This window comes from Callorhinus ursinus, unplaced genomic scaffold (genome assembly GCF_003265705.2).
Source record: "Callorhinus ursinus isolate GAN/ISIS: 27379988/994484 unplaced genomic scaffold, GSC_fseal_2.0 scaffold26, whole genome shotgun sequence".
NCBI lineage: Eukaryota > Metazoa > Chordata > Mammalia > Carnivora > Otariidae > Callorhinus > Callorhinus ursinus.
In genome coordinates, this window is record NW_027397088.1 from 226,348 (window position 1) to 253,558 (window position 27,211).

Here is a 27,211-nt window from a genome sequence, read left to right on the forward strand (position 1 = left end):
TCATATCAGTGAGGTCATATGATACATGTCTTTCTCTGATTGACTTATTTCACTAAGCATAACACCCTCCAGTTCCATCCACGTCATTGCAAATGGCAAGATCTCATTCCTTTTGATGGCTGCATAATATTCCATTGTGTATATATACCACATCTTCTTTATCCATTCATCTGTCGATGGACATCTTGGCTCTTTCCACAGTTTGGCTATTGTGGACATTGCTGCTATAAACATTGGGGTGCACGTACCCCTTCGGGTCCCTACATTTGTATCTTTGGGGTAAATACCCAGTAGTGCAATTGCTGGATCGAATGGTAGCTCTAATTTCAACTGTTTGAGGAACCTCCATACTGTTTTCCAGAGTGGTTGCACCAGCTTGCATTCCCGCCAAGGGGTTTTTAATTCAACAGATTACCTTTATTGGTATCCTCATTATCCAATTGGCTCATTTTGTGAGTATCATCAGCCAAGACCCCAGGGTCTTTATTTCACACAAACTTCCATCAAGATAGGTCTGCCTTTTCCAATACTTGCAAGTGATTTTTTTCCCCCAACCAATTTAAACTCTGTTAAATGCTCCATTGATGGTTGTGGCTCATCCTTCCAAACCTCTGAAATAATTTAGGCTCTTGATTCTGGCTCCCATCCAAATAGCTCCCACCTATTGGGTCATCTGTATATCTGATCAGCCAAATCCAAGGATTCCCTGCCTGGGACTTCCAGACCCTTGAAGGGGGTCTTAGAATTAGGGCCCAAAAAATTTACACCTCTATTTTTATTAACCTCTAACAGAAATTTAGCATGTCCTCCAAGTATGAATACGAGCAAAACCCCCAGTAGTATTAGCAGGACCTGGGACTTGTCACTGAGACACCACAGCTCTGTTCGTATCCACTACCTTTGTAGAAATCTCCAAGTATTGAGTATCTTTTATGCTTATTACTATTTGGAGATAGTAGTAGTTACTACACCCCCTGCTATTGTTATTAAATATATTTTAAAAACATAGGTTACTGTGTGTTTTTTTTTAACATTTTAGTCAACTCTTTCAATTGATCTCTTCTGTGATATGAGATATACACGTGTGTGTGGGTATGTATGTGTGTAACACGTTTTAAAACAATTCTGAGGAGGAATAAGTAGACCTCTCTAGTCTGCCAAAGGGATCCATGGGTCAAACAAGGTTAAGACCTCTGGCCTAATTCAGCCCCCTCCAAGCCTCCTGCAGAGCTCCCACTGGAGTTGACAAGGCTCACACATTCATGTAGGACCTGAGGTCCCACAGGCAAGGGCCTGGCTTATAAGACAGACAGAACACTGTGCTGGGCAAGATACACAGTAGGAAATGGAATGGGGAGAAGAGAGGAGAAGAAAGGAAATGGAAATGAGTTGGGAGCAGACACAGGAAGCAGATTTTACCAAAACCCCAAGAAACCCACTCACAGCTGTGGAAAACTCAACCTTTATTATTACCTGCCTAGTGCAGGATATTAAAATTGCATTGAGCTAGATCCATATATTAGTGTAAAAATCTGTGTCTCTCCCCCCAAAAATGTACAAACCCCAAGTGATTATAGAAAAACCAATATGGCAGCTACAACAGAGATGTCCAACCCCAAGGCCGCAGGCCATGCTCCCTCTTTCCCCCTAATCCCAGTATTTAATCCACAGAAACATACAGGTTTAGAGAAGTTCTAGCTACAACGCAGCAGGTGGGAAGTGGGGATGGCTGGGGGTGGGGGACAGGGATCACCCCCAGGTCCAGTGTTTCAGAGGATGGAGGAGGGAGAAGCCAAAGCCATGGACAATTCCAGGAGTTAGCACAAGGGAACCCCTTTCTCCCTTTCTTGTCCTCCTCATTCCCCAGATTCTCAGCCCGTGGGATCCAGTGTGCGACGGAAGGAGAGAGAGGCTGGGGAGGCCACAACCTTCTCTCTAGTAACCAGTGTTGTCCAGTGGGGCCCAGGTGCTCCAACAGGCCTTATCCAGTGTCTGCCCTATATGTGCCCCCATCTTCCCCCCGCCCCCCAGGGATGGCTAGAAGAGGTCAGAGAGGATCCCATCCACAGGGCCAGCTGGGTGGGTGGCAGAGGCTTCTGAGAGAGGAGCAGGAAGGGGGCATGAGAGTATGTCCTGGGAAGAGAAGGCGTCAGCTCCTTGGTAGGCCCAGCCCACCTATGGTCACACTGCCTCTCCTTCAGAGGTGAAGGGTGGTCGGGACAGGGAATGGAGTGGGGGCGCCATTAAAATCCTCTTGTTTATTGCCTCTGGCTTTGCCTGAATCCTCCCTGAGGAAGGGGCAGCTCGGTGTGATTCACACCGTGTTGAGCGCATCTTCTGCCAGGAACCGATGTAGCTGGGAAAAAGGTGGTCGCTGCTCAGGCTCCCGGCTCCAGCACCGAAGCATCAGCTCATACAGGCCCAGCGGGCAGGCAGGGGGCCGAGAAAGGTACACCTGCATTGGACAGCATGGACGAAAGGCAGGGAACAAATGTTCTTTAGTCCCCAAGATGATAGGCTCTGGCCCTCCCAGACCCACAACCCTAACTTCCCTCTCCTCTGCTCTGACCTGCCGGCCCTGGTCCCGGAAGAACTCCCCTGCATTCTCGATGACTTGCTCATCAGTGAGCTGCCCAAATGGCTGGGCCCGGCAGAGCATCAGCACCTCCCACAGCGTCACCCCAAAGGCCCACACGTCACTTGCAGTCGTAAACTTCCCCTGGTGTGTAGATAAAGCAACAAAGGCAGAGAAAGACATCAGGCAACACAGACCCTCCTCCCCTCCCCACGGGGAGCTCCACGTCCACTCAACACTCCCCTGGCCTGACTCCCCCTGGCTGGTCCCCTCCCAACAAGTCTGCTCCTCCCTCCTTCGGGCTCTGTCTTCTTTCTCAGGCTCCAGTCCTCTCCTTGACCTCTTCCCTCTTCCACCCACCCTTCCTCTCCACCCCGACCCTCATCTTCTGGTCCTGATTCTTTCCCAACTCCTGCCTTTTTATCTCTAGCCTCCTGTCTCCCCTAACCTCTCTTGCTCCCTGACTCCAGCCCTTGTACCCACTCTTGGCTCCTGGGCCCTTTCCCATCATACCATTCCTCCCCGCTTTCTCTGGTCCCTAGAGCCAGAGGGAACCTCACAGAGCATTGGCCCAACCCTCCCGTCAGAGGTGAGGGAACTGCAGTCCCGAAGTCAAGTGACTGACCGGGACCACGGAGCAGCCAGTGCACCCCTGCCCGGCCCTGCCCCACCCACCTCTCTCAGGGCCTCTCACCATGAGGATGCACTCCCAGGCCATCCACCGGATGGGCAGCACTGCCCGGCCCTGGACGCGGTAATAGTCCCCAGCATAGAGGTTCCGGCTCATGCCGAAGTCAGCGATTTTGATAGTGAAATTTTCCCCAACGAGGCAGTTCCTTGTGGCCAGGTCCCTATGCACAAAGTTGAGTGTGGCCAGATAGCGCATGCCTGAGGCAATCTGGGCCGCCACATGTAGCAGCATGGGGTAGCTGAGGAGGGAGCCAACAAGACAGGGTCACTGGGGACTGTCCCAGACTCATCCCCACCTCACAGATTCCTAGGAGAGGAAGGTGGGGCCCACTCCCTGGGACCGGGCCACATCTACTCCTGGTGCAGAGATGGAATGCCCAGGTACAGGCCAGAGGTAGGTGCCCACTCAACATTTGTTTGGCTCATCTGACCCAGGGAGCTACTGCTTTGTTGCCTGGACTCAGGCAGTGAGGGTGAGAGAGAGCAGGGAGAGATTCCTGACAGAGGCCAGGTCCCTTCAGCACCCCCACTGCAGTAACTTCTGGCTTTTGCTCCTCAGTTCCCAGATGAACATGGCCATGTATTCCTCACCCCAGTCCCCACCCCCTTGAACCTCTACCTGCCTCCCCATCCCATGTTGGATCCAGGTTGCAGCAAGGGGAGAGGAAACCCCCACCCCCCGCCCCGGGGAGCTCTCAGGGAAGGGCCAGCCTGGGTAAGTGGGTACCTGATGGTGGGCCCCTGGGCAGCCTCCCCGTCTCCGGGGGCCCCCTCAGCCACCTTGTCCTCTAGCTGGTGGGCACTGAGGAACTGGTTAAGGTCACCATTCTCCATGTAGTCAGTAATCATGCAGAGGGGGTCGTCCTGCACACACACGCCCAGGAGCCGGATGATGTTTGGGTCCTTTAGCCTCGACATGATCTTCACCTCCTTCAGGAAATCATTCCTAGGAAAGCAGGGAGGGGGCAGGGCTCCTGAGGGGCTGATCTGTACTCTCTCTCCTGCCCATGCAGACCAGCGCCCTAACCCCAGCAGACAAGCTGACTCACTAGTGACACTGAGACCTGGCTTGAGATCAGCCTGAGATGGAAACTTCCTTCCCCAGCCACTCCTCCTCTGTTGGCCTCTACCGTATTTCTCTCTTGATGGTTCCCCACTCTTCAGGGCCTCCCTTCCCTATCCCCAGACACATCCCTGGACCTCACCTGGCATTCTTGGTGGCATCTGGCCGTAGGATCTTGACAGCTACCAGCAAAGGGTGTCCCTTGCACACATTAAGGGGGAAATCAAGACTGACCAGATCTTGAGGGTTCTCTACCTCACACAGGTGCACCTGGGGAAAGAAGCTCATTTGTTAGAAAGTCACATGGTTCACTGAGGTCACAAGGTCAGCTGGGATAACACAGTCACGGATGACAGGTTCTGACCGATGGGGATGTATGGGCATGGCGTCAGAGCCCCAGATAGTCGAGACTCTACTGATAGCTGGGCAGGGATCTTCCTTACCTCCCCAAATTGGCCCTCGCCAAGCTTCTCCTTGAAGCGGAGCCGAGACCGAGGGAAATCCACTCTGGGAGGCCCATCCCCGGCAGCCCCTGGGGGCAGCGCGGGCACAGCATAGGTGTTGCCCCCGGTGACGCCCTGCAGGGTGACAATGTCAGCCTCGGCATAATGGGGGACGCTGTTCTGGGGAGGTGGGGGCAGAAGCGGGGCACCCGGCTTCTCGGGTTCCATATAGTCCCCACTGCAGGCTGGAGGCGTGAGGGGAAAGAAGACAAGACGAGGCATCAGGAACAGCCCCCGAGAGCCATGGTTCTCCACACCCTGGCCTCCCAAAGGCCCCCTGTCTCCCAGCTGGGTGAGAGATGGGGTCTACCCTCCATCTTCTTGGTATTCTAACCCTGCAACCTCAAACCAGAGAAGATGCTGGTATGAGATGAGAGCGAGCTGTTTCAGCGTTTAAGGCAACGGGAATGGTTGAACAAAGAATGTCATAAAGTCTGCTTTCTAGGGATCCCAGCACAGCCCAAGAGACCATGACAGAAGTCGTGACTGGAAGAGGGATTCCTCTACCCACCATCAGAAGAAGGATGGTGCCAGTCATCCGGTCACCCCCTACTTTCCAAACCCTTGTCCCACTCGCCGCCGGCCCCTCCTGCTCACTTGGCTGTTCTACCGGCCCGCACCCCGCCACACACACTATCAGCCGTGGTTCCTCCCTGCCGTGGTTACCCAAACCCTCCCCGACCCAAGAGTCCAAGCTCAGAGACAAGCAGAGACAGGGGCACACAGAAAGGGGGAGAGGGGGACAGTTCCTCACGGCCAGGACAACAAGGAATCCACAGACAGAGGAGGGGAAGCAGAGCTGTCCCCTCTTAGCCCTGGGGAAGCAGCAACACTGAGAGAAGGCAACACCAAGGAGAAGCGGAGCAGACAGGAAGGGCAGGGTGCGAGCCTTCAGCTCTGGGACTGCGGAGAGAGAGCGCATGGCGGGGGAGGGCAGGCACCCAGGGTGAGAGGCCCTCCTCCTCGAAGCTCTAGAGAGAGGGGAAACAAAGGAGGAGTTACAAGAGAACCTGGGGCCAGCGCAGCAACCTCCTCTCTGGCTCTGGAGAGCGGAAAAGATGGGGTGGATGAGGAGGACGGAGCTGAGAACCAGCGAGCTTCCTGCTCCTCTGCTCAAGGGAAAGGCTTTAAGAAGGAACAAGCACGGCAGAGGCTAGCTGAGGCCATAAGAGCTTCCTCCTTGGGAGCTCAGGAGAGCAAAAGAGGCCACAGCAGGGAGAGAGGGAGTGCAAGGTGTGAGGACTTTTCCCTGCCCCAGTAGAGGTATGGGGAGCCTGGAGGAGCCCAGGGGCAGAGGGGCTTACCCTGGGTGTTGGTGGGTTTGGCCCAGGCGGGTGTGGGGGGGCCGGGGCCCCGAGGGGGACGGGCGTAAGTGGCCAGAAGGAGGCGGTAGGCTGGATTGGAGAGCAGCAACGCTGTCGGGAGAAGGAGGGAGGGGAGACACGGGGAAGGGATGAGACTCAAGGCTAGACAGACAGGGAGACCTGCAACAGGGCAAGACCAGGGCTGATGGGAATGAATGTACTGAGAGACAGGGACAGGGTACAACAAGGATCTGGAGAGTGCTGGGTAGCTGGATGAACAATGAATGAAGGGGTGCACAGATGGATGGGTAGATGGGTGGATGATAAATGAATGGTTGGATGGATGGATGGATGGATGGACAGATAGACAAATGAATGGACGAATATATATGGATGGCTGGATGGATGATAGATGAATGGTTGGATGGTGGATGGATGGAGAGATAAACAAATGGATGTTTGAATATATATGGATAGATGGATGATGGATGAGTGATTGGTTGGTGAATGGATGTATGTACAGATGGATGAATGGGTGAATGGATGTATGAACACGGATGGATAATGGATGGATAGATGGACAGAAAGAAGACAGATGTGGTGGGATGGATGGATGGGCAGATAAACAGAAGATGGATGGGTGGTTGGATGGATGGATGACAGAAGGATGAATGGATGTATGAATATTTATGGATGGATGGATGATAGATAAACGGTCAGATGGTGGATAGAGGAATGGATGGACAGGTGGATGAACAGATGTATAAATACAGACAGAAGGATGGATAATGGATGGATGGATAGATTGATGAATGGAATGACCATGGCAAGTCTAGGAGAAAGGAGAGGAGCCAGGAAGACACAAGGAGAGGGCACAACAAAGAAGAGAGAGAGATGTGTATGGGACACAGAGACAGGGATTCGGGGTAATACATGGAAAATTCTTGAGAGAAATTATATGGTAGGGACATGGAGTGACATAGAGTGTGGTGACCAGGGACACAGAAATAAGGAAATGAGTTGAAATTTGGAAAGACAGGAAAAGAAGAGAATGGAAACAGAGAGGAAAAGGGATACAATAAGAAAATAAGCAGAGGACGGAGGGGGGACTAGAACAAGGCAGGTCTTACCAGAGCTGTTGGGGACACTGGGAGCAGAGTGGGGCGGATTCCCACGAGGGCGGGGTTCCTGGTAAGGGGGTGGCTCAAGAGGGCCTGGGCGGTTGTTGATGAGGATGGTGTCCCCAGGGACAGACAGATGGACTGTCAGCTCCTCTTCCAATACCCGGCGCTCGGCCTTGTCACGGGAATGGGAATGTTAACTGCACATGATTCCAGCTCATTAAATGCCAAGCTCCCCTTCTCCCCTTCAGTCCCCACAACAGTCGCATAGTGTGTATCTACTATTAACTCTGTTTCGCAGGTAAAGAAACAGAGGTTCAAGAGCATGTAGGTGAGTCCCCTGATGTCTCACAATGGGATTCCAACCCAAATTTGACCAGATAGTTCTAGAATTATAAACCTTCATGCATCTCACCACCACCGAACCCTCGCCAGGAAGGCAAGGGCTTAGAGTGTGCCTGGCTTCTTCCTCTAGCTCCACTCTCCCTGCTTCCCATCTGGCTTCTGCCCCAAGAGGTTGACCAGTGTGGACTGAATCAACAGGCTCGGTTTGGGTTGGCCGGAGAGGAGTTTGTTGGGCAGGCGAGGAGTAAGGTCAGGGTGATTAGTCTCCCAGCCCTTCCCTGAGAGGCGGACTCAGGCTAGCTGTATCCCTGAAGCCAAGTCCACTGCCCTTCTCAAGGAGCCTTTCCCCAGACCCACTCCTCCAGGTTCTGGTAACTTCCCTCCTCTCCTCTTGCATGCCCGCGGCCCACGGGTGGTAACAGTTCTGTGGGAACTGCACTACTCTTTTCGATTTCCGCAAGGCTGCCCGCTCCGTTGCAACCTGTCACTTTCCTAAGCCCGCCTCTGATTATTCTAGTTAGACTGTGTTCTGTCGTCCCCGCAGGACCCAAACTAACGCAGGCGCCCCCACCCGCGTCGGCGTCGGCCTGGCCTCGCTCCCCACACCCACCCCCTGCCTGCCCCCACCAGGCTGCACCCCGCCCGCTGCCCCCCAGGCCCTGCCCCCACCCCCGCGCACCTTGCTGAGGAGCCTGCGCCAGTGCAGCCGCCACAGCATGAGGGCGATGATGAGCAGGAGCAACAGGATGATGGCCACCAGGCAGCCGATGAGGATGGCAGTTGGGCTCCCCTCAGCCTTGGCCACGGGCTGCTGGCCTCGGGGCTCCAGCTCTGGCAGGGACAGGGGAGTCAGAACCGCAGGAGGCTTCCCACCCAAGCTGGGGGGCCCCAGGGACAAATGGCAGCACAGGTCCCACTGGTCCGGGAGGAGGCCCCAGGCTGCTCACCCAAGCTGCTGAAGTTGGTGGGAGGTGGGCCAGGTGGCCACCAGGGAGCCGGTGGGAAGGTGCCCCCCAGGGCTGGAGAGGAGTCATTCACAACATCTGTTGGGAAGGATGAGAAGAAAGGAGGGAGTCAGATAGGGAAGAGGGACCAAAGGGAAGCTACCTGCAGGACACCTATGGAATCCTACCACCGGGGGCAGGGGTGATACTCAGTATGTGTACCAGCCCATCTGAAGGAGAGGGGCCTGGCTGTTGTGGATGTCAAAGTTTTTAGTTGCTGGACTGTGAGGAGATACAGGATTCCCACGGAGAGGGCCCCAGGTGGGGATCTTGGGTATCAGGAGGCCGGAGAAGAGGCTATTCCTCAACCAGCACAGAGTACTTCAGTATTTTTACAGCTGACACTGTCCTACTGGCTCAGTATCAGTCATGAGTGAAGCAAGATGGGGATAGGAAAAGGAGTAGGGAGGCGTTCCGATTACTCAGGGCATCCCTTGACTGGGAAGTCTCACGAGTGATAGCTCTGGTGCCAAGAGTGGATATTTTGGCATCCTGCGGGTTGGCAATCCCAGAGGCTGAGGATTGGGCATAGACCAGGGGCTTACCAGAGATGAAGGAGATTTCGCTGAAGAGTAACCAAGGCCCAGCAAAGAGGAAGCGGCACTGCAGAAAGCGGCCCACGCGGCCGCCCAGGGGCACGGACACAGCCCGGGCTCTGGGGTCCCCCAGGCTGCCCCCCAGGGCGTGGCGCACAGGCTCCCCCTCCCAGGCCATGGCAGGGCCCCGCTTGAAGCGACATTCCACCCCACCAGGCAGGCGGGCTCCCAGGGTGTGCATGTTGTTACAGTGGACCTGGGGAGGGGAAGGGAGGATGGAACACAGGGTCAAGGCCAGGAGAGCCCAGGTGAGCACCCCAGGAGCAACCACCCTGGTCTCAGAAGAGCTGATGCGCTTACCTGCATGGCCTGGAAAGCCCTCAGCCGGTCAAACTCAAACTCCATCTCCACGTAGCCACCTGGGAAGCTGTAGTTGCTCCACCCCACGTAGTCGTAGCCTGGCCAGACCCGCAGTTCCTGGCTCTTCCTGAAGTCATCCAGCCCCACCACACCATCTGCCAGCTGACCCAGACCTCCGTACAGCAGCCTGGAAAGCAGGGGAGCAGAGGAAGTGGAGGGTGGGAGAGAAGAGAGTGCCACCCTTCCACGTGCTCTGCCACCCCCAGCCTCAACCTCCTGCCCCAACCCCCTGTGGCTCTCTCTTTCCCACCCCCAAGGACTAGCTTGGTACTTTGCGGCTGCAGGCTGCAGGAAGGCACCACCTCTAGGGAGCACCATGCCACCTATGGTGTGTATATTTACTGTGACAGTTTCTAACAGATGTGTCTTAGCGAAGGGGTGCCTTTTTCTAATTTGCACCAAGTGTCACATGAGCTAGTAGTCACCTTGCTACCCTTCAATCCTGATCCTATGTCTCCAAGGCCCCTACCTAACCCACCCCTCTCCCCAGGTCTTGCATCTCACTGCCCGGGCCCCTGACCCCACCCACTCCACCCTTCCTCCCACCCCAGGCTCAGGCGCTGCAGGGCCGGCCTCTCTTACCCGCCAACAGCGTGTGTGGTGTGTCCATCGTAGGTGGAATCATTGAGGTGCACCGCCTCAGATAAGTACATCGTCTGCCCCACGGGGGCCGTGTAAGACAGGAGTCCGTCTGGGGCGGGGTAGGAGGAGGGGTGTTCTAGGCAGGAAGGCTCCCTCCTGCTCCCTTGCATCAGTCCCCTCTTGTGTCCCCAGACAGGCCCACGGGCTTGGAGGAGACCAAGTTGGCCAGGCACCCCCTCACTCAGAATGACAGCTTCCCAACAGGAGAAAGAGGATCCCGGAGGCCCTTCTGCCCCGGCCCCAGCCCCAGCCCAGGAAGCGAATTCTCGGGGGGTCTGAATGACTCACCCTTCCAGAGGCAGCCATAGAGCTCCACCCGCAGACAGACACTCATGACCCGGTCAGCCCGGGGGTAAAAGCGAACCAGCCGGGCCACCATGGGGGGTCCAAGGTCCTTCAGCACCACTCCCCCAGGGTCCTCATTACCTAAAATCACCTGTGGCCCAGGAAACAGGGTGGGTGAGTGGGAAAGGCTCCGGGTTGGACCTCACTTCCCAGTCAGCCGCTGTCCCCTGGCCCAGCACACAGCGGCCCAAGGAGACTCATGAAGGCTGGGTGCTGAGCATACAGGGCTATGGGGTACAGCCAGGCATTTCTAAAATGAGGGGCTGCAGCAAAGACACCTCTGACACATCTCTCAGCCTGACGGTCTGTCCTCAGCCTCCAGTCAGCCTGGCGCGCCGCCTGTCTCCGTTTGTCTCTAAGCCACCCGCCCCGCCGGGCACGGGTCCCACCCAGCCTCACGGCTCCGCAACTGTGCTGTGGCCTTCCCCTCTTCCCTCACCGCACCCTCTCTGTTCACTCAGCAGGCATTGCTTGAGTGCCCACTCTGTGCCAGCCACACACATCCTCAGCGGCAAGCCTCCCGCCCTCCCCCTTCCCCCTTCCCCACACCGCACTGAGAAAAACCACTGTGAAGAGCAAGGGGCAGGGGGTGGGGCTGAAGCAGGGAGAGGCGGGCACTCGGAGCGGGTGACATCTAGAGGAGAACTGAGTAGGAGAACCTGGTTACATCTGGGGGAGAAGCTCTCCAGGCAGAGAGAGGAGCAAGCAAAAATATCCTAAAGCTGTGGGATGAACCCTTGCTTGTTCCAGGGACAGCAAGAAAGCCGGTGGGCCCAAGTGGAGCGAGAATATAGGAAAGAGGAATAAGGGAAGCGGGCAAGAGCCAGGCCAGGCTAAGCTTCCGCACCCCAGAAGGAGCTTAGCTCTTGTTCTGGCAGAGTGGGAATCCGGTGGAGGGTTATGGGCCTGCTGTGCCTCATCTGATTTGCATGTTCTCAGGTACAGTGGATGTAGCCTCCAGGTGGAGATACTTCAGGTGGGAACAGAGAGGAGCAGGGAGAACAGTCTGGAGGCCAGCATGTTCCTCTAGGCTGGGGATGGTGTGGGCGTGGCCGCGGGTGGTAGAGGTGGCGGTGGTGAGAAGTGGCTGGATTCAGGAAATGTGGAGGTAGAACAGACTGCCCTTGCTGGTGCTTTGGAAGTAGGGGGTGAGAGACCAGAGGAATCGGCGATATCATCTTAGCTTGTGGCTGAGCAACTGCTCTGAGCTGGGGGAGGAGCAGGTTTGGGGTGGGAATGGGATTCAAATTCAGCTTGGGAAGTTTATGGTAGGTTTGAGATGCCCTTTAAGACATCCAGGTGGAAAGGTCCAGAAGGTGGTCAGGTTTGCAACACTATATGGAGCTCAAGAGAGAGGCTTGGGCTAGAGAGGGTATAAATTGGGAGAGTCATCGGTGGACAGGTGGCATTTACAGTATAGCTGGGGGCGAGAGGAGAGCCAACCTTCCCTGGGGGCTGCCCACGCCAGCCTCACCTCCTGACCCCAGCGGTCCCTCCAGTCCATCCAGCGGTGGCCGTCCCGGGAGTAACGCAACCGGTAGCTGGGGGAGAACTCCTTGCCCAGGCCTCCCGCGTGCCGCCCCTGGGTGCCCACCAAAGCCACCAGGTGCAGCCGCCGCAGATCCACCTGCAGGTACTCCTCCTCCTTTGGAAAGACCGGCCCTGCCGGGCACCATGCCCCATCCCCGTCGCTGCTCTCCAGCCTGGGAGGGGGCAAGAGGTCACAAAGAACATCTGGTCTGCCTCTGTCTCTAGTGTTTAAAGCCCCTCACGATGGGGGGTGGGGTTCCATTGCCACTGGCCCTCCCAGAAGCCTCTGGGCTTGGGCAGAGGACTTGGAAGGGCAGGTAGAGGCCCCAGGAGCTCCCTCCAGAGCGGCCGCCCAGGTGGGCCAGTTACCTGCTGTGGCGAGCCGCAGTGGAGTCTGACCAAGAGCTGGAGGCAGAGATGTCCGCATCTGGAATGGTCCTGTCCTGCATGCCCAGAGCATAGCGGCACTTGGCTGGGTGAACACAGGCATACGGAGGGTCAAGGCCCCTGGCTCTGTCTCCCAAGCCCCATCCTCAGGGACCCAGGAGCCAGTCTCCTCACCAGGGTCAAAATGTCCCTTCATATCAGCATGTCCAGTTGCCACCAAGAGCAGCGACGGCAGCAGCAGCAGTGGTAGGGAACAGAGGGCCCCTGGCCCCATAGCTCCTGACTCCTCAGGCCTAAGGGGGCGGGGGCAGCATCTCTGCAGGGGAGCAAACAATGGTAGGGTAAGTGAAAGGACAGTCCAGGGGCCCGAGCCTCAGCCAACAACCGACGGGCAGAATGGGCTGCTCTGGGAAGAGCAGGGGTAAAGTGACAACAGCAATAGTCGCTAAACAGCGTCGGCTATATTGTACAATGCTCACCACGTGCCAGACGCTGGGCTAAACTCTGGTCCCCACCCCGCCTACGATCCCAGAATGCTAAGAGAAGTGGGGGACCCCAGGGCTTTCCAATCTCACTGTCCTCCAGCCCCACTAAGCCCAGTGTGACCCCTGGACCAGCAGCCCCGGCAGCACGCGGGCACCCGGGAGACAGGCAGAACCTCATCCCTCCCCTCGATCTGCTAAATCAGCATCTGCATTTTAACACAATCCCCAGGTGATCTGTGCCCATGAAAATTTGGGAATCCCTGCTCTTCACTGGGGCCCAGTGGCATGCACTGCCTAAAACCATTCCAACTGGCGTCTCCTTGTGAATCCGGGTATCTACCCTCTGCAGCCCCACCAGCAGGAGAAGCTATTCTGACCTCGCCTCTTCCTGGAGGTCTGCACTGAGTTCTCCAGGCCCTGGAATCCGGAGGGAGCCCTAGTACCACCCCTCATGCCCTTCTCCCACCTCTGCCATCAGCATCTACCAAAGCACCCTACCCCAGCTCTCCTCCTCCCGCCGTCCCTTCCTAAGACCCGGACATCCTGTCCCCCCCAGTTCCCACTTTCTCAAGGTGGCTGCCTCTGAAGGAAAAGCCCAGCGCTGAGGAAAAGCCTGAGTTGCCTTGGAGATGAGGGCGGGTCTAAAGACAGGGAGGCCAGGTCACCCCAGGAGGTGGGAAGAGTGGGGGGATACCCCCCCATCCCTTTGTCGTCCTCCAGCTGCTCCCATCATGCTCTAGGGCAGGAATGTAAGAGGCAGCTGAGACCCCACAGCTCTGAAGCAGCAGCTGAGGGGGCTGAGTTGCGGGGGGCACCCAGGCATCATAGAAGAGCTAGAACCAGAAGCATCACACCTGGTCCCTTGGAGGTCCAGGAGCCACGTGCAGGGGAGCAGGCTGCAGGGTCCCAGGCGGCTGGCCTGGAATTCCTGGGTGCCGCTCTCCACCCCCACCTCTCTCGGGAACAGCGGGGCCCTTGTTCCCCTGGGTAACCTTCATGCCTATCCCAGATGAGTCATCGGAGCCAGACGGAGCTAGAGGAGCTCCGGGCAAAGACACAAAGACAGGCAGAGGATAGGAGGCAAGGGGGAGACAGAGCGAGAAACACAAAGCAAGAGGTAAATAGAGCAGGCTCAGAAGTACACGGCACAGAGCCAAGCAGAGAAACACACAGATGTCTGGGGCAATCCCTCCAACACTCCAATCACCCTCTTTCTCTCTCACTGGGTCAGACACACAGAGGACAGGCTGAGAAGGCCTACCCCAACCCCACCCCACCTTACCCTACTCCACTCCGTTGCAACCAGTTACAAACCAGGGACCCGGTCACAGCTTCAGGTCCTTCCCTCTCCTCTCCCCCCCCCCCCCCCCCACCACAAACACCACCCACACAGCTCTGTGCACCCAGCCCCCCCCACAAACGTCAGCCGTGCAAACTTACAGAGCCGACTGTAAACACTGGGGCTAGATGTAGCACACACCCACACATGGGCACGCGCGCACACACCTCCATCACAGACAACTCTCCACAGACCTTCAGAGACAGACACATCTGTTACACACATTTGCCCCAGCCGCAATCACAGACACTCATGCACACATCAACGCCGTCCACATGTGGGCCTTCTTTAAAATCCAATGCCATCACTTAGTAAACAGCCATCTTCAGATATCTGTGAACGTGAAATGACAGATACCACATGCTCCTACCATTAGAGGACACGGTGAGACATACACACGCAGGCTCTCAGGCACAGGATTTCAAGAGAACTGGGGCCCACCGCCTAATACACACCAAGACCAAGCCAGAGGGAAGTCAAGGCGGTGGCTGGACCAGCAATGAGAAAGAGGCACTGCTCCATTTTCCCCGTACCCTCAGCCTTCACCTGTCTCCACTGTAGCACTCACTCTGGACGCACCTGTGTGCCTGCAGCACCGGCTGGGGGCAGAGGTGCTGGGAAGGAAAGTCCAGCCAGCAGGGGACCTGGCCAGGCCGCGGGGGTGGGGAAGGGGGGGGGGGGGGACACTGAGGATGGTGCTCACTGGGCAGTGGCACAGTCTCACGACAGAACCAACTGACCATCGAGAGGCTGTCACTGGCGGGTTAGGGTGTCAGTGCCTCTCTCTGCTGGGCTGAAGGCAGGCTGCCCCACTGGGAGCTGACTGGGTGGAGGCTTAGCACTTAGCAGATGGATGCCCGCAGAGACTGGCCTGGTGGGAGGGCAGGCCCACTTCTCCAGGGGCGCGAGGGGATGATTCAACGGGGCCACACGAGAGCACCTGTCTTCCTGGGTGTCAGTTCCTTCACACTGAGTAAAGGGTCCTTCCTCAATGCTGGAACACACTTTCTCGGAGGTCAGGGAGGTCCCCCCCCCCGCCCCATTTTCAGGCAGGGACACACTTGGCACAGCTGGACAACCAAGAACAGCCTGGGAGCGTCCTGCCTCCGCGCCGCCAGGCCCTCGCCCGGCCGCCGCGCCTCCCCTGGAGCCCCCGCGGCCTCCGCCTCGGCCCCTCCGCCCCGCAGGGGTCCTCCGCCCGCGCCCCCTACCTCTCATCGCTCTTCCCGGCAGACCCAGGCGTCCGACCCGGGAGCGGGGCCTCCTCGGCGGCAGGGCGAGGGGCGGGGGAGGCGCAGGCAGCCAGGAGCAGGGAGCGCGAGGCGCCGGCGGGGCTCGGGTGTCGGGAGGCGGCTCCCGCGAGCAGCTGTCGGGGGCCTGTTCCGGGGAGAGGAGCCAGGGCTGGGGCGGCTCGGGCCCAGGCGCCGCCTCCCCCCAAGCCGGACTCCCCCTTCCTCGCTCCCTCCCGCCGCCCTCCGCCCGCCTGCCCGGGTCGCCGCCCTTCCCCCTCCTGGCCCGCGTCGTCCCCGCCGCTCCCACGCCCGGCGCCGCCCTCCCGGCCGCGCGCTCCCCTCCGCCCGCCACGCCCACCCCGCATTCCCCCGCGCGCCCCGGCCTCCCCCAGGAAACCACCCCGCGGTCCCCTCGACGCTGCGCGCCCAGCCCCCTCCGCCTCCCCGCGGCCCAACCCCCAGGCCCCAGGGTCCCCACTAAAGGGAACAGCCGAAGCTGAGGCCCCGCTTGGGGCCTCCCACATATCCAGGCCCCGTGAAGAGATGGCCCCCTCCCTACTCCCCCTTTCTGGGCTCAGTTCCTGGAGAGGGAGGTGAAGGGGGCAGCCCCAGGGCACAGGGAAGGAGCAGGTTCCCACAGGCCCGGTGCCCAGCCCAGCAGCAGAAGTTTGGATGGAGGAAGGGAACAGGGCTCACCTGTCCAACCAGGCCCCCCAGCCTCACACTTTTCACACCACCAACCTTTGCTTCTCTCTGGCACCCTCTGGCCTCCCGTCCTCTACACCCCAACCCAGATTGCCCCAGAGCCTGATGGCCCCCCACTCTCTCCTAGCCCCATTCTCTTTCTACTTCCACCTTCCATCCCCCAGTCCTCTCAAGGACCCTGCAGCCCAGACTCCAAGACCCAGGTTCCCTTGGGCTCCCTGCTCAAGGCCCCGGAGTCCTCAGGGCAAGCCTCCCTTGGGCTCAGGTGAGGTCGAGGCTCTGACCACTGGCAGGCATAGGCCTGGATAAGGTGAGGGGGTTGTGGGGGATAGAGACAGAGAAAACTGGACACAGCCCAAAAGGACCAGGAACAGGAGTCCCAGAGAAGATGGGCAAGGAGGCTGGGTGAGGTGGGCAGGACAGAGGAGCTGTGGTGGGGGGTTTTGCGCCCCACTCGGCCTCAGGCCATCATCTCTCCACATCCACACCTGTCAGCCACCTATCAATGTCACTGGCTCAGAAAGATCTCTGAGTCCACTGCAGATCCCCCGCCCCACTACACCTCACAGCAGACATCAGCTCACACCCTATGTACAGTCCCAACAACAGTCCCAAGAAAGAAACACGACGTCCCAACCAGACAAGTACACAAAAGTACTACCAGGAAGAAGTTGGCCCTCGGTATGGGCAAGAGCTCCAAACCACCAAGGACACACCAATCCCAGCACGCTCAACTGCTAAGGGACTCATTAATAAACAGCCCCACGGTCACTCGGAGAATGGACACTTCCCACCGTCCCCTCCGACCAAACCCCCAGGGGTTCCCAAGAGCACGTACCCCTCTGGAGACAGCCGCTGGGGAATCTGGGCCCTGGAGAGACTGGGCCGGGGGTGGAGCCAGGCCGGGGGTGGGGCCAAGGTTTCCCCAGTAACCTCACCTGGGCAGACTCTCGACCCCTCCTTCCAGGGACTGTGCTCGGAGGAACCCTGGGCTGGCAGACCGGGTTGGGCTGCTTCCAGAAGCCTCAGGGAAGGAGCGGCAGCCCCTCACACCCCACTGGGACATTCCACACCCCAGGCCCACGCTCCCCGGCCAGGTGGCATGGCGGCGCCAGACAGAGGGGTCCAGTGGGGAGAGTAGAGGAAACCATAGAATCCGGGAACTCTTGTCCCCTGGTCTCCCCCAGGAGAAATTCCTAGTCGGTGATGCCCACCTCGCCCCAGCCCAAAGCTGGAGGAGTGGGAGGGATGCAGGGTTGGGGCCCAGCGGAGTCAAGTGACAGTGGAAAGGAGGCTGGAGCCGCCTGGAATGCGGGGCTCGGAGCCGAGATTCCCAGGGGCCAGAGAGGGAAATCCCAGCTATCCAGGGGCCCCTAGAGCAGTGCCAAAGGCTGAGAATGTCCACACAGTCTTTCGTGGCCCTAGAGACCATCCCATATCTGCTGCATCACTCCCAACTCCAGGGACCCCCGTGTCTTCCTGAGCCCCCGAAGGACGGCCCGCCCCTCCCACATCCATGCCCTCCCTTCCAGCTTCTCCCCTCCCCGTCAAGCCAATGGTCTCCTGCTCCCCAGGAAGGAGAGGAGGGGAAAGAGCTCAAAAAACGTGAGAAGAGGCACGTAGGAGAGAGCAGCAGCTTCAGGCCGGCAGACCACCCGGTCACTGCAAGGAAGCCCACAGGACGAGTGAGAGGGGGGGATGGACCAGAAGGGCCCAGACACACTAGCTGCAGTCCCCTTCCCAAGAGATGCAGCTGCCTCTGGAGCACGCAGGCCGGGTCAGCAGCTGGGGAGACTGAGAACTGGCTGAGGGGGGAGGGCGGTGGCAAGGCCACAACCAGGAGTCAGGCCTTGATGCCACCAAGTACAGATGGGAAACTGAGGCCCAGCAGTGGAAGGAGGAGGGAGAGATGACCTAGTATGGGGAGGAAAGTGAGACAGCTCAGCGGTGGGCAGCCTGGGGGTGGGGAATGACGGCACAGTGGGGGTGGAACTCGGAGGCTGGGGGGGCCGGGGGGGGGGGAAAAAAAGGGGGGGGGGGGGGGGGGGGATGAGGGCACACACAAGGGAAGGAGGGAGACAGAGATTTGGGGAGAAGAGAGCTGGACAGAGAAGCTAACTGGAGTGGAGACGGGAGGGGGGGCACTCAGAAAGTAGGGCAGGAAAGTGAGGAGGCCTAAAAGGCGGCAGACAGACCGAGGGGACAATAAACAGCGGCAAAGGAGAAAAGAAGGGGTTGGAGTGAAACTAAGAGATGGGGGAGAGGAGGGAGACTGAGGCACAGGGGCTGAAAGAAAGACACAGAGGGAGATGACAAGTGTAAGAGGCTAGGGGAGGAAGGGGCTACTGAGGGACCGACCAGAGGAGACACAGGCCTAATGGCTGAGCCGAACCTGTTTCTGGGCGACAGGACACGGAGGCCGCATGCCTCTCTTTGGGGACGTCCTAGCCCCTCAGCCCATTTGCAGCACCATGGCCCCCCAACTCCACTTGGCATCCTTGGCCTCCTTCGGCTGTGGCCAGGCTGCCTTCCTCCCGCACCACCGGCCCAGAGCACCTGGTTCCTCCCCGAGAGGGGTGCGCCCAGCTCCAGTCCCCACTGCTGCCCTCCCAGTCTGCGCTCTCACCTCCAGCTCAGGGTTCTCCTGGGTCCCAGTCCCCTCCCCCGTCTCAGGCCTTCGGGGTTCCAGGTCCGGGGCTGCCTAGGCGCCTGGCTTTGTCCGCCTATCCGGGGCTGGGAGCAGCTGCCCCGGCCAGCTGCGGCCGCCTTCGACGTGACCATGGCAACCCAGGCCCGCGCCCCTCCCCCCCAGCCTCGCGGGCCCCATGGAGAGGGAGGGAGCCTCAGGGCCAAAAGAAAGGAGGGGAGGGGGCAGAGGACTTCAAAAGTGAACCAAAGGGAGACCCCAGACAAAGAGACCCCAGACAAAGGGGGATGAGGGAGGCAGCAGGGGGGAAGCAGCCCTGGCTAGCTGTGGCCCCGGGCTTACTTAGGCAGGGCACGTCTGGTCCTGCCAAGGGGGGAAAATCCAGGCAAGGGACCAGAGATTAGCTTTGACTGGCTGCAGTCCTTTGGAGGCCTCCTTCTGGGTCCCTAACAATCCACTTCCTTCTCTCAGGATTTTTCAAAAAGCACCCTCAGTTTTCAAGAACGGCCCCAACTTCAAACATATGCTGACCTGCCAGCTCTGAAATCAGATGTCCTTGTCAGACAGTGTACGCCAATCCTTAGTTTGGAAAATATGATCCTCAAAGCTGAAGGTAACGGATTAGGCTGGGAGGGGGTGGGGCAGGGAGGGAGGTAGTCACCAGGCCTCTCACAGTGCTGGAAGGAAGCAGAGTACCAAATGGGGAGGGGAGAAAGCAAGGCTCGGCCTCTCAGAGGCGAGGACTGACCTTGCCACTCACCATCTAGCTTCTCGAGCTGCATCCTACTACATCCCAGTTCCCTCACCAGTAACACAGACATGATAATACCTGCCCCTGGAGTCTGTTGTGATATTATGAGATGGCATCTGAAAAGCACAGGCCCTTTTCACGGAAGCAACCAGCCGAACTCCACTAACATGATCTCCCTGTGTGGCTCCCTCACCACGTCACCTGCATCTCTGAGTTCCACATCCCAGCTGATTCCATAGTTACTAAGGGTTTGTGAGGGGCAGGGCTCTGAAAGTAAGCACTATGAGACATACATTGAGGAACACAACCCACTCCATGCCCTCCAGGCATTTACAGTCTAGAGGGGGAGCCAGACATGTATATGCATATGTGTGTGTGTGTGTGTGTGTGTGTGTGTCTATAATCACAGAAGATAGCATCACCCAGGCTCTACCTGGAGGTGGAAGAGGCTGAGGAAACCCAGCGGAGGAGCAGCCCAGGTCCTCCTGAGTCAAGGTCAAGGAAGACTTCATGGAAGAGCTGGAGCTTGAACTGGGCCTTAAGTCAGACAGGGATTTGCAGGGATGAGGCAGGGCCACTCCTGGCCAAAGAAGGGAGGCATGAACATGGTTATGTGAGAATGCAGCTGTGACCGGAAGACAGGGTCTGCCCAGGTGAGTAAACCCAGAGAGGTAGAGTGAGGTGAGGTAATCACATTAGTAGTTTGGCTTATTCCGAAGGTGAGGAGGAAGGGCCTTGGGATATTGAGCTGGGCGATGGCATGATTAGATTTTAAAGGTGGTTTCTGGAAGCGGTGTGTTGGCAACATCTGGCAGAGCAACAGCTGAGGGGGAGGGGCGGGTTGATTCCAACGGCATCCTGTCCACATCTAGCCAGTGTTTCACCCGCCACCCCCAGCCAGGAATGCCGTGAGAAAATGCTGAGATGCTACAGGAAAGCAGTGCACATGCTAGATATTTTTCTGGTATTTTCACCTATCATTTGGTTGTCTTCTCTGGAGCATTTGAGGTGGGTGACGCGGGGCTCTTCATGAAAGGGGAACCGGGCCTGGAGAAGTTGTAACTTGCCTCATCTGAGGCAAGTTGCTGCTTCCCACCCAGGACCTCTCCTAAATTCCTCTGCCTCTCTCTTCCAAAAGGGGGAGGGAACTAGGAGGGGATCCAGAACAGCCTCTGTGAGGCTAGACTAGACGCCTGAGCCTGTAGAGCGCGGCCTCCCCTGGAAACTCCACCTTTCCTCAGACTCTTTTGTGAGCCTCGTGGTCCCTGTAATGAACAGAACGGCCACAGGGGGGCGCTCGCTTCCCGGGTGACCAACACAACGTACCAGAGAGAGAGGTGAAAGCCTGGAGGGGAGGGCAAGAGATTCCAGCCTGGGCCTGGGAGGGCAGATAGGGAAGGAGACAGGAGAAAGGCTGAGTGGAAGCTTAGAGTCGCAGCAGGTGTCATTGGGGTGAGATATCCTGGTAGTCATTTCTCAGGAATATTGTCATTTATAGACAGAATCTCAGAATCTTCCCTTTCTCTCTTCTGTTGTCAGCAGCCCCTGGCCTCTTCCTGATCGTGCTGCTAATTAATGAGCCTTGCTAGGGCCAGGCTCTGCCCTCAGCACTTTCCTGAGTCATCTCACTTGGCCCTCGCCACAGCTCTGTGATGTGGCATTTTGATATATGCCCACTTTTACTGGGGCAGAAACAGAATAAGAGAAGTCAAATAATGCCCACACACAGACGTAACAACTGGCAGATCTGGAATTCAAACCTGAGTCCTTTTGACTCTAAAGCCAAAGCTACGCTGGAGGGTCTTAGCCATCATTATTTTCCCAAATCTAGAGTCTGTAAAAAGCCTTATCCCTTCCTTTTAGTCCTTGAAAATACTCTTAACTGCCTTCATCTCCCAAGAATACTGGTGGCCCAAATCATTCTTGTTTGTGTACGAAGAATGTACAGAGATCCAACAATAGCAAAAGATTTGCTCAAGGTCACACCAGAAGTCAAGGTCAGTACTAAGATAGCATTTCTCAAACTGAGGTCCCTGGACTCCTGAGAACCCATGATGCCCCATGAAAATGATTAAATTCCGTGTTTTCGTTTCATCAGTAATTTTTAAAAAGTATCATAAGCCTTTTCTGGATCATAAATAACTGATCCCGGCCCTGTATGTGAGTACCTGTGTTTGTTCACGTTTGTGTTTTCCTTCTTATGGTCAAGTTAGCACTTCTGTAATTGCCTGGGTTGCATTTGTACCAAGTAAAGCCCAGGGAACATGTACTGACAATGATTGCTTAGCAATTTGAATAGACACAAGTATGGGGAGAACTGAGTCATCACCGGGCACACAGTGGGATACTGTGTCAATTTCACAAGTACCTGTATTAGGCAGTATGTGTTCATCTTGCCAGCAGCAACTTCATTTCAGAAAAACAGCTATTCGTCACATCAGATTAGTTAGCTTAAACTGCCTTTTTACTTTTATGTGTTTTTATTTCTACTTTGTTTTGTTTCTACAGCTTTATAACTGCTCAAGTATTGAAGCATAAAAATTCATGGTTAGCTGGGTTTGCACACATTTAAATTATAAAAATAATTTAAATCAAGTCCGTGAGAATTGTAGTTCTTCCAAAAGGGTCCATACATTACTCAAGTTTTAAAGCAGGGCTGAACTAAACCTGGGCCTTCGGGAATCTCCAAAGGCAACCTGTAGTGATCGAATTCCTGTTAAGGACCAGAAATTTCCTCATCTTCAAGATCCAGTGCAAGGCTACGGGTATTTACCCCAAAGATACAAATGTAGTGATCTGAAGGGGTACATGCACCCCAATGTTTATAGCAATGTTTATAATCACTAAATTCTACCTCTGAAACTAAAAAATAAAAAAAAAAATGGCCTATCCCAACCAAACGCCAGGGGAAAAATGCAGCTCCATCTCCACTTCAATCAATAAAGCCTGAGTGAGGAACCTAGACGTCCTCTGAGACCTGGCGCTCTGGTACCCTGAGCGCCTCCTCTCCTTTTTTGGAGTGGCATCGGAGAAGACTCAGTGAGGAACCCAGACTTTCACCCCTGCCCAATAGTAAAGAGCCCCCACTACAGGGCTCTTTTTTTAGAACCAAAAAATACCATAATCAAAATTAAAAGTTCATTGGATGGGCTCAATAGCAGAATGGAAAGAACCTCTGTGATTATAACAAAAGATCTAATTTTGTGTCGTTGGGGTCTCAGCAGGAGTAGAAAATCAGAGTGGAACTAAAAAAGAATTTGAGGGGCACCTGGGTGGCTCAGTCGGTTAAGCATCTGCCTTCAGCTCAGGTCATGATCCCAGGGTCCTGGGATGGAGCCCCACATTGGCTCCCTGCTCAGTGAGGAGGCTGCTTCTCCCTCCAGTTCTCTCATGTGTTTTTATTTCTACTTTGTTTTCTTTCTACAGCTTTATAACTGCTCAAGTATTGAAGCATAAAAATTCATAGTTCTCTCTCTCTGTGTCAAATAAATAAAATTTTTTAAAACAAAAAAATAAAAAATAAAAATAAAGAAGAATTTGAAGAGGTAATGGCTGAAAATTTCCTATATTTGGCAAAATACATAAACTTGCATGTTTAAGAGGCTGAGTGAACCATGAACAGAATAAACTCAAAGAAATCTACAACAAGACACATTTTAATGAAACTCCTGAAAACCAACGACAAAAAAATTTGAAAGCAGCAAGAGATGACACATTCCCTATAGGAGAAAAACAATTCAAATGACAGAAACCATGGAAACCAGAAGAAAGTGGCACAACATTTTTCGAATGCTGAAGGAAAAGAACTGTCAGCTCAGAATCCTACATCCATGAAAAATACCCTTCAGGAATGAAGGGGAAATCAAGACATTCTTAGAAGAACAAGAGAATTTGTCATCAGCGTTCCGACCCTAAACTACAGGAGAAAGGAGATGATAAAAGGACTCTTGGAACATTAGGAAGAAAGGACAATAGAACAAGCAAAAATATGGGAGGATTACACTTTCTCACCTCTTAATGCCAAGTTTGGCCATCACCTGCTCTACTCAATGAAATGTGAGCAGACGTGATGTGTTACTTCCAGTAAATAGCTTTGAAAGCCAGTGTGTGGTTCTCCATGACTCCATCTGAGTCCTGGTGTGAGATGACATGGGAAGAGCCACAGCCAACCTGTAATATACAGCATGAGCAAAGGGTAAACCTTGGATGTTATGGGACCTTAAGAGTGTGGGGTTTTTGTCACCATAACAAAACTGACTGATATATAATCCTTGATACATCTGCATAGTTCTTTTGTGCTCCCCACATCTTTCCCACATTATTTCCTTTGATCCTCACAAAGCCCTATGACTTACAGCGGCCAGTTGATGACACTTCTATATCAGAGACTAGCTGAACCCTCATGTTGTCCCCATTATCAACTGATACTAAAAAGATTCCTATGCCACCTGAAGCCTGGTTCTATGGAGATGCCTGTGTGAGAAGCAGCTGGATAGCAAATTAGTCACTACAATTTGGAACACGCACAGTTATAGCTTCCTATATAAGGTTCTTACCTGCGATTACTGTTTGTTTTCTTCGTCCATAGCATCTTAGTAAGCTTGGAATGTCTTTCCAGGCCTCTCCTTGTACATAAACTTAATCTGCTCTGATGGGTGACTGCCATTTCTCTGACGTGACCACAGGTCTGCTAAATTAGACACAGTGTATGCCACATAGCATATATTTTAAGTCATACTTCATCAAACAAAATCTTCAAATTTGGTGAAAATCCATCATGTTAGTCTTCTATCGCTGGGTAACAAACCACCCCAAAAGTTAATACCTTCAAACAACAATAAACAATTCACACACACATATACACATAATAATTTGTTATTACTGAGGTTTTAAAAAATAATTTGCACATTAAAAACCTCCCTCCTTGCCTTGCCACCCAAACTAGACCTCTTCTGGTGTTCCTTCTCTCAGAAAGCTGCCTGTCACTGTCCACCCGGACAAGCCCAGTTTCTTAGAGTCCACCTTGGTGCCTCTTCCTCTGTTTTATACCCATATTCAACCCAGCACCAGGTCCTATGGACTTTACTTACTAAATATTTCTCAAATCTGACAGTGTCTTCCCATCTCCTCCATCAGCCCTCCTAATTCACATGTCTTGCTGAGAATGATCCAGCCCCCCCGACCTTCACCTTGGGCCATGACAATCAATCCTCCACGTTGCAGACAGAAGATCAAAATGAACCTCTGATCATGTTATCCCCTGACTAAAACTCTTCAGTGATTCCCTTTGTTCTCCTAGGATGATGTTAAAATTCCCCACCATGATCTGGAGTCCCTGCCAGCCCCAGCAGTCAAGTCTGCTATTGGGATCCCCCCGCTATTTTCCTCTCTGCCCCATCAACTCTGACCACTTCTGCTCACGTACTATATCCCCAGCACCTAGTATAGGGCCTGGCACATAGAAAGTGCGTGATAAATGTTTATTGACTGGATGAATGAATGGACTTGTAAACCATGCAAGGGTTGGGTTCAGTTCTCTAAGATAGCAATACTGATGGATCTTAAAAGCATAGCATTGAATGAAAAAATAAGAAAAAAAACTTATAACATGATACTATTTTAATACTGTTTATTTAAGAGTACATGCACACAAAATAGCAATACAGTTTACAAAAACACATTCGAGCAAGAGGAGAGACGTAGAGCACATTAGAATGACGGCCCAAGGGAGAGAGAAATAGAATTAGGAGTGGAAGAAAATGGAATAAATAAACAAAAGAGGGGCTCTGCACAAACACATGAGAACGATGCACCATGAGGTTCCATGGGGGAGGAATGAGAGAGAACCACTGGTGTAGAATGACTAAGAGAAGGCGCCCCGGCTGAGCCCTGAGGAGCATCCATGTGTAAGATGAGCATGGAAAGAGTTGTCAGCATAGCAACTGAGCTAACAGGAAGGAGCCGAGGGAGCAAGGTGTCCTAGAGGCCAATGGAAGGAGCGTGTAAGGAGGTCACGGCCAACATTAGTATGTGAGCCCTGCAACAGATCACTCCCAATCCCTTGGCTGAGCCTTTTTAGTATTAAGTTGGGGGGGGGGTTGGAGCCCAATGCAGGGCTTGAACTCACGACCCCAAGATCAAGACCTGAGCTGAGATCAAGAGTCAGACGCTTCACTGACTGAGCAACCCAGGCGCCCCTTAAGTATTAAGTTTTATATTTAGATAATCTTAATTGTGAATAGTTAATACATTCCTACAGTTCAAAATTTAAAAGATCTGAAAGTACCTACAAGTGACACTTCCCTCAAACCCAAGTCCTAGGCCATCCTGTTTCCTCCCCCAGCAGCAATGCTGCCAATCGGTTATTTATATTTTTCTGATATTCTTTCTATCCTTCTATACATATGGAAGCAAAATCATAATACACGCACACACACATTTTTTTGTTTTTCTTGTTTTGTTTTGGGTTGGGTTTTTTGTTTGTTTGTTTTTTAAGATTTTATTAATTTGAGAGGGAGAGTGAGCGAGAGAGAGAGCACGAGCAGGGAAAGGAGAGAGAAGCAGACTCCCCGCCGAGCAGGGAGCCCGATGCGGGGCTCGACCCCAGAACTCCGGGATCATGACCTGAGCCAAAGGCAGACACTTAACCGCCTGAGCCACCCAGACACCCCCATTTTTTGTTTTTTTTTAAACAAAAAGAATCATGCTGTGTGTGTGTGTACTATTCAGTTTCCCACTTTTTTCACTTATTAGTGTATGTTATCAGTATATCAAGAGCTTGCATACAGTTTTTATAGTTGCACAGTTTCCGTGGTATGGAAATACCATAATTTTAAAAAAACTGGCCCCCTATTCATGGCCATTTGTTATTTCCAAACTCTTGCACAAACATGCTGCAGCAAACCACCTGGCACAGGAGTCATGTTGCACATGAGTGAGTATGTTTGTAGGGAAGATTCATAGAAGTGGCCTTGCTGAGTAGAAGGAAATTTGTGATTTTGATTGCCTCCATTAGAAATTGAACCACTTTATACTCATACCACAAATGTAGGAGGGTCTTCTTAGTATAGATTTTGATAGAGAGATTTGTTCCCATAAATGAACTGACAAAATTAAGAAGTTGAGGAAGCCAAGATATAGTTAGAGACACTGTAATTAAAAAACAAAAAGACAAGAAAAAAGCAAGCAAGCAAGCAGGGAGGGAGGGAGGAAGGGAGGAAGGGAAGGGAAGGGAAGGAAAGGAAAGAAGGAAAGAAAGAAGGAAGGAAGGAAGGGAGGAAGGAAGGAGGAAGGAAGGAGGAAGGAAGGAGGAGGAAGGAAGGAAGGAAGGAAGGAGGAAGGAAGGGGGAAGGAAGGAGGAAGGAAGGAAGGAGGAAGGAAGGAGGAAGGAAGGAGGAAGGAAGGAAGGAGGAAGGAAGGAAGGAAGGAGGAAGGAAGGGGGAAGGAAGGGGGAAGGAAGGGGGAAGGAAGGAGAAAGGAAGGAGGAAGGAAGGAAGGAAGAAGGAAGGAGGAAGGAAGGAGGAAGGAAGGAAGGAGGAAGGAAGGAGGAAGGAAGGAAGGAAGGAGGAAGGAAGGAAGGAAGGAGGA

At 54.4% G+C, this 27,211-nt stretch overlaps 1 protein-coding gene across 10 annotated transcripts in view; it reads right to left on the reverse strand.

Moving 5' to 3' along the window:
• Positions 1-1,446: 1,446 nt before the first annotated feature.
• The window catches only part of DDR1 (discoidin domain receptor tyrosine kinase 1), a 49,200-nt gene continuing 23,435 nt past the window's right edge, over positions 1,447-27,211 (reverse strand). Inside the window, exons 1-19 of one of the 10 annotated variants that reach the window (XM_073877477.1) lie at positions 18,853-18,870; positions 15,501-15,666; positions 12,640-12,781; positions 12,448-12,550; positions 12,023-12,251; positions 10,492-10,639; positions 10,144-10,252; positions 9,502-9,688; positions 9,151-9,397; positions 8,549-8,644; positions 8,281-8,432; positions 7,266-7,431; positions 6,136-6,246; positions 4,772-5,016; positions 4,471-4,598; positions 3,993-4,211; positions 3,270-3,504; positions 2,570-2,719; positions 1,447-2,455 (exon numbers count right to left, since the gene is read on the reverse strand). In XM_073877477.1, coding sequence (XP_073733578.1) covers positions 2,315-2,455; positions 2,570-2,719; positions 3,270-3,504; positions 3,993-4,211; positions 4,471-4,598; positions 4,772-5,016; positions 6,136-6,246; positions 7,266-7,431; positions 8,281-8,432; positions 8,549-8,644; positions 9,151-9,397; positions 9,502-9,688; positions 10,144-10,252; positions 10,492-10,639; positions 12,023-12,251; positions 12,448-12,550; positions 12,640-12,739 — 2,766 coding nt within the window. In that variant the 5' untranslated portion in view covers positions 12,740-12,781; positions 15,501-15,666; positions 18,853-18,870 and the 3' untranslated portion in view covers positions 1,447-2,314. The other 9 variants (XM_073877478.1, XM_073877476.1, XM_073877479.1 and 6 more) reach the window with 9 other exon arrangements.